Raw genomic sequence first — 12,398 nt, 5'->3', positions numbered from 1 at the left:
CAGTGAGCTGAGATTGTGCCACTGCACTCCAGCTTAGGAGACAGAGTGAGACTCCAACTCAAATATATAATATATATTATATTTATCAAATATATAATATATAATAATTATATATGTATAATATAATATATAATATATATTTGAGTTGGCATCTCTATCTATATAGACACTACATAATATATATTTTATATTATATATTAAATAATAAATATATCATATATTAAATATATTAGCTATCAAATATATATTACACATAATATATAGTTTTGTTTTGTTTTGGAGACAAGGACTCACTCTGTCACCCAGGCTGGAGTTCAGTGGTGCAATGGTAGCTCACTGTAGTCTTGAACTCCTGGGCTCAAGTGATCCTCCCACCTCAGCCTCCTGAACAGCTGGGCCTGCAGGCACGCACCACCACCCCGGCTAATTTGTTTTTATTTTTACAGAGAAAAGGTCTTTTTTTTTTTTTTTTTTTTTTTTTTTTTTGAGACGGAGTCTCGCTCTGTCACCCAGGCTGGAGTGCAGTGGCGCGATCTCGGCTCACTGCAAGCTCCGCCTCCCGGGTTCACGCCATTCTCCTGTCTCAGCTTCTCCGAGTAGCTGGGACTACAGGCGCCCGCCACCACGCCCGGCTAATTTTTTTTTGTATTTTTAGTAGAGACGGGGTTTCACCGTGGTCTCGATCTCCTGACCTCATGATCCGCCCGCCTCGGCCTCCCAAAGTGCTGGGATTACAAGCGTGAGCCACCGCGCCCGGCCAAGAGAAAAGGTCTTGCTATGTTGCCCAGGGTAGCCTTGAACTCCTGAACTCGAGCGACCCCCTTGCCTTGGCTTTTCAAGGTGCTGGGATTACAGGTATGAGCCACCTCACCTAGCCTAATTTTTTATTTTTATTTTAGGCATGGGGGCTCACTGTGTTGCCCAGGCTGGTCTGGAACTTCTCACCTCAAGTGATCCTCTTGCCTCAGCCTCTCAAGATGTTGGGATTACAGGCGTAAGCCACTGTGCCCAGCCCTGATAACATTATCGTTGAATGAGTGAGTGAAAGTTTCCTATCAGGATGGGTAGAACAAGATGTAGTGCCCTGGAAAACTTAGGTGTGGGCTAATCTTAGCCCCTGAAAAACAGATCCTTGGGATGCCCCAAGGATCTCTGTCACCCAGGCTAAAGTGTGATAGTGTGATCACAGCTCACTGCAACCTTGAACTCTGGGGCTCAAACAACCAGTACTCCCACCTCAGGCTCCTGAGTGGCTGGGACTACAGGCTCCCGCCACCACTCCTGGCTAGTTTTTTATTTGTTTGTTTTTTTCGATTTCTTTTTTTTTGGTAGAGACAGGATCTTGCTATGTTGCCCAGGCTGGTCTCCAACTCCTGGGCTCAAGTGATCCTCCCACCTCAGCCTTCCAAAGTTCTGGGATTATAGGTGCGAGCCCCCAAGCCCAGCTGTTTTTTATTTATTTTATTTTATTTCAGTCGGAGTTTCCTTCTTATCACCCAGGCTGGAGTGCAGTGGTGCCATCTCAGCTCACTGCAACCTCTGCCTCCTGGGTTCAAGCCATCCTCCTGCCGCAGCCTCCCAAGTAGCTGGGATTAGCCACCATGCCTGGCTAATTTTTGTATTTTTAGTAGAGACACGGTTTCACCATGTTGGTCATACTGGTCTCAAACTCCTGACCTCAGGTGATCCGCCCGCCTCGGCCTCCCAAAATGCTAGGATTACAGGCATGAGCCACCATGCCTGGCCTGTTTTTTATATTAAAGCAATATTGGGCCAGGCTTATATATTAAAGCAACATTGGGCTAAAAATACAAAAATTAGCTGGGCGTTGTCGTGCACGCCTGTAATCTCAGCTATTGAGTAAACTTCAAAATTTGAATGTCATTTAAAGATAAAGTACAGGCCAGGTGTGGGCGTTGTGGCTCATGCCTATAATCCCAGCACTTTGGGAAGATGAAGTGGGAAGATTGCTTGGGCCCAGAAGTTGGAGACCAGCCGGGCCAACATAGCAAGACCCCATCTCTATTTGGTTCCATATACCCCTGAGGGTGTCAGGAGCACGTGGGGAGAACACAGAGGCTCTGCATCCCAAGCGAAGCCCACAAGGACCACCAGGGCTTCCTGCATTTCTTATGCATCTCCCAGATCCGACTGTGTGGACGGGGAATGACCTTGCCTTCTAGATTTTGTTTGTTTGAGATGGAGTCTCGCTCTGTTGCCCAGGCTGGAGTACAGTGGTGCGATCTCAGCTCACTGCAACCTCTGCCTCCCGGGTTCAAGCGATTCTCCTCCCTCAGCCTTCTGAGTAGCTGGGATTACAGGCGTGCACCACCATGCCCAGCTAATTTTTGTATTTTAGTAGAGATGGGGTTTCACTATGTTGTTAAGGCTGGTCTTGAACTTCTGACTTCGTGATCTGCCCTCCTCGGCCTCCCAAAGTGCTGGCATTATAGGCATGAGCCACCACACCTGGCCACCTTCCAGGTTTTGAATGTCGGCATCAAACGGACGTGGGGTGTTTGGGGTTGAACGGGACACAGACCCTGCTCAGTGCTCCAGTAGTCCCGTTATCCATGGTTTTGCTTACCCACAGTCTACTACAGTCCAAAAATGTTAAATGGAAGATTCCAGAAGTAAACAACTCATAAGTTTTAGATTGCATGCCGTTCTGAGTAGTATGATGAAATCTCACACCATCCCACTTCATCCAGCCTGCCTGGGACAAGAATCATCCCTTTGTCTGGGGAATCCACACTGTAGGGACTGCCCGCCCATTGTTTACTTTTAGCCATCTTGGTTACCAGATAGAAAAACCATAGTGCGTATAGGATTCTGTACCGTCTGCAGCGTCAGGCAGCACGGGGGGTCTGGGAACGCATCCCCCGAGATAAAGAAGTACTAGAGTACTTTCCTCACGGGAGAGATGCAGCAGCTGCCAACCTCAGCCACGCCCAGTTGGGCCCCAGCCTCCTGGCCAGGCCTCGGGGAGCCACAGTCCGGCCGCACCCGCTCTGCCTGGGAGGAGAGGGGGTGAAGGGAGGCACTTCTGTGAGTGTTCCTCGGGCCTCGGGAAGGAGAGGACAAGGATGAGGAGAAGGGAGGAAAGAAGACTGGGGGTCTGTTTCCTCCTGGGGTGTGGGGAGGTCATGGGAGCAGCCCAAGCCCCTTCCTCAGGCCGTTGGTTGGAACCCCAGATCATTTTCCCACAGAAACAAAGTGGGAGTGGAGGTTGGCTCCCAGAGCAGCCAGGCCCAGCAACCAGCGCCAAAGCCTCGGAAACCCCTCACCCTGCACCATTGTCTGGGCCTGGCGGGGGCTCTGGCGGGAGCTTCTGAGACCACAGACCCTCGGGCAGCCGTGCCAAGGCTCTGGTGACCGTGGGAACTGGGACCCAGCCGAGGGCAGCGCATACACAGGCGGCAGCGCTGGGAAGCAGGCCTGTGTGTGTGTGAGTGTGAGTGTGAGGTGTGTGTGTGTGTTTAGACATTTCTTTTTTTTTGGAGACAGAGTCTTGCTCTGTCGCCCAGGCTGGAGTGCAGGGGTGTGATCTCGGCTCACTGCAACCTCCGCTCACTGCAACCTCCGCCTCCCAGATTCAAGTGATTCTCTTGCCTCAGCCTCCTGAGTAGCTGGGACTGCAGGCACATACCAGCACTCCTAGCTAATTTTTGTATTTTTTAGTAGAGACGGGGCTGGTCTCGAACTCCTGATCTCAAGTGATCTGCCCGCCTCAGCCTCCCAAAGTGCTGGGATAACAGGCATGAGCTACCACGCCTGGCCTGTTTAGGCATTTCTAAGCACAAGACACACCTAGGCTGGGTGGTATGGAAAGAGTGTTCTGGACTGGGTAACAGTGGGCAGCCCCCCAGTACCCCTGTGCTTCAGTTTCTTCCTCTGTAAATGGTAGTGGGAGGGGAAGGTTGAGGCTAGATCAGTGGTTTTCTCATTTTTTTCTTTTTCACAGTTTCTTTTTTTAAAGGAGTCTTGAATCAAATAGGCAAATGCTTCTCTGATTAAGGTGTTGGCAGGGGTGCTGAGGGACCTCCCCCAGCCTTTCCCCAGCCCACCCCGCTCAGTGCATCTCCTCTAGGTCTTCTCAGAGCATTGTTGGAAAAGCCACTGGGCTGAAGCAACATGCATTCACACACAGGTGTTCACCCAGGCAGACACTCACACACAGCACACACACACACACACAGACATACACACATGTATACGGATATACGCACATATACGCATACACACAAAACACATAGGCATACAGACCACACATACACACACACACACACACACACACACACTCTCACACTCCAGGGTGACAAAGGAAATGCGAGATTGTAGCTAACACTCCAGTCTTCAGAGTCTGAAACTTGGGATCTGAAGAGCCAGCCCCTTGCTAACTGTGCACCCAGGGGCCAGCCAATCCCTGGCTCTGAGCTGCAAAGCTGAAATACAGGGATTTGGGATTAAAATGCTTGTTTCAGGCAGGGTACAGAACCCCGTCTCTACATTTTAAAATTTATTTTATTTTATGTATTTATTTTTGAGACAGGGTCTTACCCTGTCACCCAGGCTAGAGTATAGTGGCATGAACATGGCTCACTGAGGGAGCAACCTCCGCCTCCCTGAGAAGGGACCCTCCCATCTCAGCCTCCCAAGTAGCTGAGACCGCAGGCGTGCACCGCCATGATGGCTTTTCGTTTTTGTTTTTGTTTTTTTGTTTTTTGAGATGGAGTCTCGCTCTGTCGCCCAAGCTGGAGTGCAGTGGCGCGATCTCGACTCACTGCAAGCTCCGCCCGCTGAGTTCGAGTGATTCTCTGCCTCAGCCTCCCAAGTAGCTGGGATTACAGGCGCCTGCCACCACACCTGGCTATTTTTTTTTGTATTTTTAGTAGAGATATGGTTTCACCATGTTGGCCAGGCTGGTCTTGAACTCCTGACCTCGTGATCCACCCGTCTCAGCCTCCCAAAGTGCTGAGATTACAGACGTGAGCTATCACGCCTGGCCAATTTTTTTTTTTTTTTGAGACGGAGTTTCACTCTATCGCCCAGGCTGGAGTGCAGTGGCGCGATCTCGGCTCACTGCAGGCTCTGCCTCCCGGGTTCACGCCATTCTCCTGCCTCAGCCTCCAGAGTAGCTGGGACTACAGGTGCCCCCCACCGTGCCTGGCTTATTTTTTGTATTTTTAGTAGAGGCAGGGTTTCACCGTGTTAGCCAGCATTGTCTCGATCTCCTGACCTCGTGATCCGCCTGCCTCGGCCTCCCAAAGTGCTGGGATTACAGGCGTGAGCCACTGTGCCCGGCCCCAATTTTTTTTTTTTTTATTTTTGTTTTTTGTAGAGATGGGGTCTCACCATGTTGGCCATACTGATCTCAAACTCCTGGGCTCAAGTGATCCTCCCCACCTCAGCCTCCCAAAGTGCTGGGATTACAGGTGTGAGCCACCGTGCCCAGCCTCAACATTTTTTTAAAGAGATGTTTGTTTCCCAAACTTCCACGCAAGACTCTGGGGCTGGAGGCCACTCTGCAGATGGCAGGCTTGCTGAGTGGCTGTGTCTGTGGCCACAGGCAGGACTAGTCATGCCTGAATTCCACCAGGAAAGCACCAGGCCTGTCTAGTCCACATTCCAGGACATGCCAACGCTTCCTGCAGGGTCAGAGACCAGAAGGTTCCCCGGCAAGGGGCGCCTGTGGGGTAGGGAGTGCCAAGTTGGGGGACGAGATGAGACACCAGGTGGCCTGAGGGGTGGGAGGGGTCCTGTGCAAGGTAGGAGGCTTGTAGTAGGAGGTACAAGGAGCATCCAAGGGGACAGCAGGGCAGCCTTCTCCACCAGCCCCTTCACTGCCGGGTGAGCTGGGGACCCATGGCTGCCAAGGGAACGGTGTTGAAAACACAAAGCACCAGGGGCAAGGAGGCCCCGCCCGGAAAAACAACATCCTGGCTGCTGGGGCCCAGGCAGGCTCTATGGGAGGGGCTATTTTTAGCTGCTGAGGCTGCTGGGGCCGGACTTGTATGGCCTTGCTGTCTGGCTGCATAACTCACCCATTATCCCGCCTGACCTTGAGCTGGGCGTCTGTCTGAGAGGCCTCTCTGTCTGCCCTTGCGCTCGGCCACAGCCCCTCTCTGGGGTGCACCTGGGTCACACAGAACACAGGGAGGAGTGAGCTGGCCTGGGCCTGGAAATACACTGGCCTGTAGCCTCAGGGTACCCCAGGCCTGGCTTGGGTTCTAGGGCAGCAGAGGGCACTGGGCCCTCCCAGAAGAGAGGCAGAGGCTCTCCTGGGGCACAGGTCACAGGTGTCCCCAGCATGGAGGGCAAGAAGATTCCAGAGGGGGACATAAGTCCTTTTATTTTTTGAGATGGAGTCTTGCTCTGTCGCCCAGGCTGGAGTGCAGTGGTATGATTGATCTCGGCTCACTGCAACCTCTGCCTTCCGGGTTCAAGTGATTCTCCTGCCTCAGACCCCTGAGTAGCTGGGATTACAGGCGCCCACCACCATGCCTGGCTAATTTTTGTATTTTTAGTAGAGACGAGGTTTCACCATGTTGCCTAGGCTGGTCTCGAACTCCTGACCTCAAGTGATCTGCCTGCCTTGGCCTCCCAAAGTGCTGCGATTACAGGCATGAGCCACTGTGCCCGGCTAGGACATAAGTTCTCTTATTGTAGATGTTCTGGGCTCCAGCCACACCCTGGGCCGGCTCTGTGGGCTGAGGACTATGTGTGAAGGAAGCTCCAGGTCTCAAAACTCTCTTGCCCACACCCAGGGGTCCTGCCCTGTTCCTGGAGGGGTGATGCCTGCATTTAATGCTGGGCACAAACAGTACAAACAGCAAAGGCAGGTCCAGAACCAGGCTGCGGCATGAAAGATAAAAATAGCTGGTGGGAGTCAGGCCATCCCAAGCAAACACTCAAGCAGCCAGGGTGGCAGTGGGGCTGGAGAAGCCACCTCTGGCTGCCCCTGCTGGGAACAAGGGAGTGGGGGTGCCCCAAAGGACAGGTACCGTGTTCCAGCCCCCTTCTCCTAGGCCAGGGCTCTCTCTCAACAGGAATCCTGGGACCAGGGGCTCCGGCCCCTCTCCTGCCTGCCCACTCAGCCAGCTTACAAATGAGAGCAGTTCTGGGAATCCTTGGATGGAGAGGATGGAAAAGGAGTCATTCATTCAACAAGTGTTTATTGAGCATCTACTACATGCCAGACACTGTTCTAGAAACCTGGAAGAGGAGGAGTCAGGGTAGCTTGGAGCTGTCCCAGCTGTAGCTCTGTCTCCCAGAAGCGAAGTCTGCAGGGGAACAGGGTCTGGGGGTCCTCCTGCCTGGCAGAGGGAAGGCTGAGTGTATAAAAGGTGGAAGCCTCTAGAAATAAGAAGGCTGGGTGTGTGGGACTCATGCTGGTGCCTTCCCCAGACGAAGGAGAGGGCCCAGAGGAGGCAGCTTCCTGGAGCAGAGACCGCAGCAGGAGTGCCCGTGCCCGGCATCACCTCCTCTTCAGCACAGATATGCAGGACTTCTTGAGGGGCCCGATCTGCAGGTGGGCGTCCACACTCTCCAGGAAGAAGGCAGGCTTGAGCCTGTGGGTGAAGAGCCCCGCAAAGTGACTGTCCAGGCGGCTCTGGAAGGGGTCAGTGGGGGAGGCCGGGATGCCACCCCGGCGGGGCCGAGAGGCCTTCAGCCTCCGCAGGAGGCTCATCTTGCCGTCCCGCACGGCATAGAAGGCCAAGGCACGGTCGGCGTATTCCAGGCAGACCCCGACAGTGGGCGAGAAGGGGTGGGGCAGGGGAGCCTCCAGCCCATGAAACCAGACGGAGAAGCTGCGTCCGTTCCACTGCAGGCAGCAGGAGTGGGCGTTGCGGCCCAGCCGGCCGCGGTCGTAGGGCTCTTGTGGGGAGAAGTCTTCGTCCATGACCCCCACGCTGACCCAGCCCTCAATAATCTCCACCTCCCAGTAGTAGGTGCCTCGGTCCAGGGCACCCTCGCCCAGCACCTGCTCACAATGGGTGAAGCGGGTGGGCGACTCGGGGTAGTTGATAGGACACAGCACCCTCTTGACACCTTTGGTTCCAAACAGCTGCAGGAACTTGTCTGCCGTGTCACTGTCCAAATCCACGATGTAGGCAACTGATCCCGCGGACAGAAGAGAGAGGCAAGGCTCAGGGCCAGGCTCAGAGGGCACGGCCCCTCCCCAAGTACCCACCCCCGCAAAACGCAGCCTCTCCCCTGCTTTCCAACCGGCACGACCCGGCCCCGCCGGGGACCACCCCAGGAGCTGCCCTAGCTCTCCCCACGAACTGGGGAGAGGAATCCTAACCCTCGTGTGCCAGGGCCCTGCTGGGACCTGTGTTTGGGACCAGCCCAGCAGCACTGGGAGGGCCCAGTGTGAGTGGAGGGGGCACGGGCGTCCACTTACACTTGAGGAAATAGTCCCTGGGAGCTTCACTCTCCAAGAGGTTCGTGTTGTCGAGGTCCTGGGGCTCAGCATCAGCTGTAGAAGAGGAGATAGTGGTGAGAACGCCCCCAGACTGCCCCCTTCTTTTTTTTTTTTTTTTTTTGAGACGGAGTCTCGGTCTGTCACCCGGGCTGGAGTGCAGTGGCGCAATCTCGGCTCACTGCAAGCTCCGCCTCCCGGGTTCACGCCATTCTCCTGCCTCAGCCTCTCTGAGTAGCTGGGACTACAGGCGCCCGCCACCACGCCCGGCTAATTTTTTGTATTTTTAGTAGAGACAGGGTTTCACCGTGGTCTCGATCTCCTGACCTCGTGATCCGCCCGCCTCGGCCTCCCAAAGTGCTGGGATTACAAGCGTGAGCCACCGCGCCCGGCGACTGCCCTCTTCTGAACCTGTGACTACAATCCCTTCCCCCTTCACTTCCTCCCAGGGTCCAGAGCCACCAGGGAGCAAGCACCACCCAGACGTGGCACGCTGTGCTCACACGCATGCCCGATGCCTGTGTTCTGCCCCTTGCCCCATGTGCTTCCCAGGCCACAGCCCTCCGGAGCTAGAGGGTGGGCTAGGAGAAGCCCCCTCTCCCCCAGGTCCAAGGGGCTGATTGATCCCCACAGGGTGGCAGCTCTAGTCACTGGCAGGATTTGGGCTCCTCCCTGTGCCAGGCACAATTTTCCTCCTCCACTTCTGGATGGGCACCAGGCCTGGGGGCCTATGTGAGAGGCTGGGAGAGGGTGAGTCATGGGGGGGGCGGTGCCCACCTTCCAGCTTCTGTGGCCCATCCTCGTTGCCACCCAGCCCCCTCAGCTGCTCCCACTGGTTGACACAGGCCACGGCCAGCATGTCTCTCACTGCACGGACAGCTTGGGATGATTTGGTGAAGCTGAGCTCCCTCGGGGGTCCAGGCCCAGGGCTACACCCATCCTCCAGGGCCAGCCTTAGTGCCAGCAGCTCCTGTGCCAGACAAATGCCCATTAAAGCGCTGCTGGCCATGGCTCCTCCTTGCTGGGGGTGGAGGCAGCTCTGCCAGGAGGTCATGCACCCACTGCCTCCTCCTCCCTCCACCCCCACCTGTCCCAGCTTCTGTTCCTTCCGTGGCCCCCAGAGTGGCCTTCACCTGCAGGAAGCTGACTGAGTCGGCTTCGGGGACCTGGCTGAGATTCTGGCGGGCTCGGCTCAGGCGGCTGCGCTGTTCCTCCTGTCGCCGCAGGTCACCCTGGGAGCTGCCTAGCATAGCAGCTTCCCCCTCCTCGATGAAGCCCAGCACCTGGGTCTGGAAGCCCTGCAGGGCGGCCGCAGCCTCTGCAAACAGCCGGCTCACCCTCTCTCGCTCCGCCACGGCTGCACTCTGCACAGGACAACAGTAGAGGGGGCAATGAGGGCAAAGAACCGTCCTGGACTGTGCCCCCCTCCTTCCCTGATCCCGGCTTCCCACCGGCCCTCTTGAGGGGACAGAGGGGCCAGCCTGAGCCTGTCCTGGATCTGGGCCAGGTCAGGGGACACTTGTGCTCAGTGGGTATGGGCATGCTTTGTTTGGAGTGGATTGTTCCATGCTGAAAGCATACACTGCCAGGAGTATGCCCGCCGCAGGGGAGGACAGGGATGGAGGCTGGGGAGGGGTGTTTGACCTTGATGAGGGCCACCGTGCGCCTGGACTGTGCAATGCCAGCACCCAGCTCATCCATGCGGTCCTCCACGGCGCTCAGGACTTTGGGCTGCTCAGCCTGTGGACAACATCCTCCCTGAGTGTGAGGTCTGGCAGAGGCCACAGCCCTACGCTCGGGTCCCAGGCCTTGCCAGGGGAGACAAGGGGGTGACCGGGGAGTGGTGTCTGTGCATCAGGTGGGACTGGAGTGGCCATGATGTCCCACAATATGCCAAAGGTGCCTGCAGCCCAGGCTGGTGCCTTTCCTGAACGCTTAGGGGGTGCGCAGGCTGACTGGGTGTCTGCCCCCAGTCTCTGACAGGAGGCCTAGCACAGGGCAGTCCGCTGGTCTCAGTGCTGCTCAGATGAATTTGAGAACTTCCTCCGGCGGGGAAGAGGCACAGAGTAAGCGAGTTAGGTTGGGAGTGGGGCGGCGGGGGTGGTGACTGCACAAGGAGGCATTAAGCTGTCCTGGGGATCACTGTTCCCAAAGAGCCTGAATCCACAGTCCAGGCCTGAAAAAAAGGGAATTCCGGGCAAATCCCCTAGGTCTTATGAGTCACTGCTCCAGGCAGGAGAGACGGAAAATCCCTTGGCCAGAGGCGCCAAGACCGGGCTGGAGGCCAAAGGAAACTGGGGGCGGGAGGTAGAGGCCGCGGCGCACATGCTCCCACCACTGGCCCCCGCAACAGCTGGACAGAGAATCTGTGTGCCCGGTCGCCCTCTGCCGCCCTCCTGCCGCCTGCCACACCCATCGAAAGCCGCTGCCTCAGCCCAGGGCAAATCTGAGCTGAGACCGGCGTGAGCTTCCGGGCGGGAGCAGCAACCCCGCGGGCCTAACCCGACTCCCTGCCGCCTACACCCCCATAGACCCCGGCCCGGCTTCAGGTCCCCTGCCCGCTCTTCGCGTCCTTGTCCTGTTCTCACGTCCCTCCTTCCTCCCTTCCCATCTCCATCACCGCCAGCAGATGACCTTGTCAAGGCTGGAAGGGACCTCAAAGATCCTCAGGTTAGAGGAGGAAATTAAGACCCAACCCGGGAAGGTTGGGGGGTCCAAGGTCCTCGGCCCGCTCGCGCGCGGTCGGTCACCAGCCCCGGCTCACCCTAGTGTGCCCCCGGAGCCCACCTCCTGAAGCGCGCGCTCCTGCTCCAGCGGCACCAGCTCGTGGCCGCGGTGCTCCTGGGCGGCGCAGGCCTCGCACAGACACACGCGCTCCGCGCGGCAGTAGCGCTCGAGCGGCCGCAGGTGGCGCGGGCACAGGCTCTCCTCTAGCCGGCGCAGCGGCGGCACCAGGCGGTGTCCGCGGAGCGCGGGGCTGCGCTCGTGCGGGCCCAGGTGAGCGGGGCAAAAGGAGGCGAGGCAGGAGAGGCAGGACAGCGCGGCAGGCAGGGCCGCGCCCTCGGGGCACGCGTCGCAGCGCACTGGCTCTTCGCCCGCGGGCCACGACTCGGGAGCGCAGGGGGCCGACGGCTCCGGGGCGCTGGGCGGCGCACTGGGTGCCGAGGGCTCCGGCGCCGGGGCAGGGGCCGGGCCGGGGCCGGGCCCGGGGCCCGAGCCCTGGCGGAGCTGCAGCAGCTCGGACAGCGTGTGGTTCTTGCGGAGCTGAAGGCCGTCGGGGAAGGGCTCCTGGCACAGCGGGCAGCGGGCCGCGCCTCCGGGTCCGCCCGCGCCACTCGCGCCACGATGCGGCCAGAGTGCGCCCAGGCAGGCGAGACAGAAGTTGTGGCCGCAGGGCAGCGTCACCGGCTCCCGGAGCGGCTCTAGGCAGATGGGGCAGCTGAAGGGTCCACTGCAGTCCATGACTCCGCGGCCGCCCAGGGCGCCGCCGATTCTGCTCCGGCCTGGGAGGGACCCCGGCCGTTCGCGCCGCGGCACCGCCCCCTGGGACCTAGGCCAGGGCTCCGGCCCCCTCCCGCCCCCAGCTCGGCCCGCCCCGCAGCGCCGCCCGCCTGCCGGCCGCCGGCCTGCGGACTCCCAGTACCCGCCCAGACGACGCGGGGAGGTCTCTGAGCCCGCGCGACCCCCAGGGGAGTCCGCCTGGTCCTAAGGAAGGGCGCTGCTGAAAGGGTGTGAAACTGAGTGAGCGCGGGCGGAGAACGCGAGAGGTACAGCGGAAGGAATGGGAAGGGCTTAGCCTCCATCCCTGTGGTCATTTTGGGCCAGGCCGGGGCTCCGCAGGGGCTGGGCGGGTCTAGCTGTGTCACGCCTGCACCTTTGCGGTCGACCCCTCCCTGGCACCCTTAGCAAAGTTCCTGAGCTGCTGACTGCAGAGAAAAATAACTGCTGATGTACATATGTTTTTGCCCCTTGG

At 57.8% G+C, this 12,398-nt stretch overlaps 1 protein-coding gene across 1 annotated transcript; it reads right to left on the bottom strand.

Annotated features, from left to right (window-relative positions):
• Nucleotides 1-7,158: 7,158 nt before the first annotated feature.
• Nucleotides 7,159-12,129, bottom strand: TRIM47 (tripartite motif containing 47). Its single transcript, XM_055242141.2, has 6 exons — nucleotides 11,213-12,129; nucleotides 10,070-10,165; nucleotides 9,559-9,789; nucleotides 9,203-9,395; nucleotides 8,408-8,482; nucleotides 7,159-8,118 (listed from the first exon to the last, which is right to left on the bottom strand). Exons 1-6 carry the CDS (start codon nucleotides 11,885-11,887, stop codon nucleotides 7,478-7,480), a joined length of 1,911 nt encoding a protein of 636 aa, XP_055098116.1. The 5' UTR covers nucleotides 11,888-12,129; the 3' UTR covers nucleotides 7,159-7,477.
• Nucleotides 12,130-12,398: the final 269 nt, after the last annotated feature.

Source organism: Symphalangus syndactylus, chromosome 14, assembly GCF_028878055.3.
Source record: "Symphalangus syndactylus isolate Jambi chromosome 14, NHGRI_mSymSyn1-v2.1_pri, whole genome shotgun sequence".
NCBI classification, from domain to species: Eukaryota; Metazoa; Chordata; class Mammalia; order Primates; family Hylobatidae; genus Symphalangus; species Symphalangus syndactylus.
This window is presented reverse-complemented; position numbering and strand designations above follow the sequence as displayed.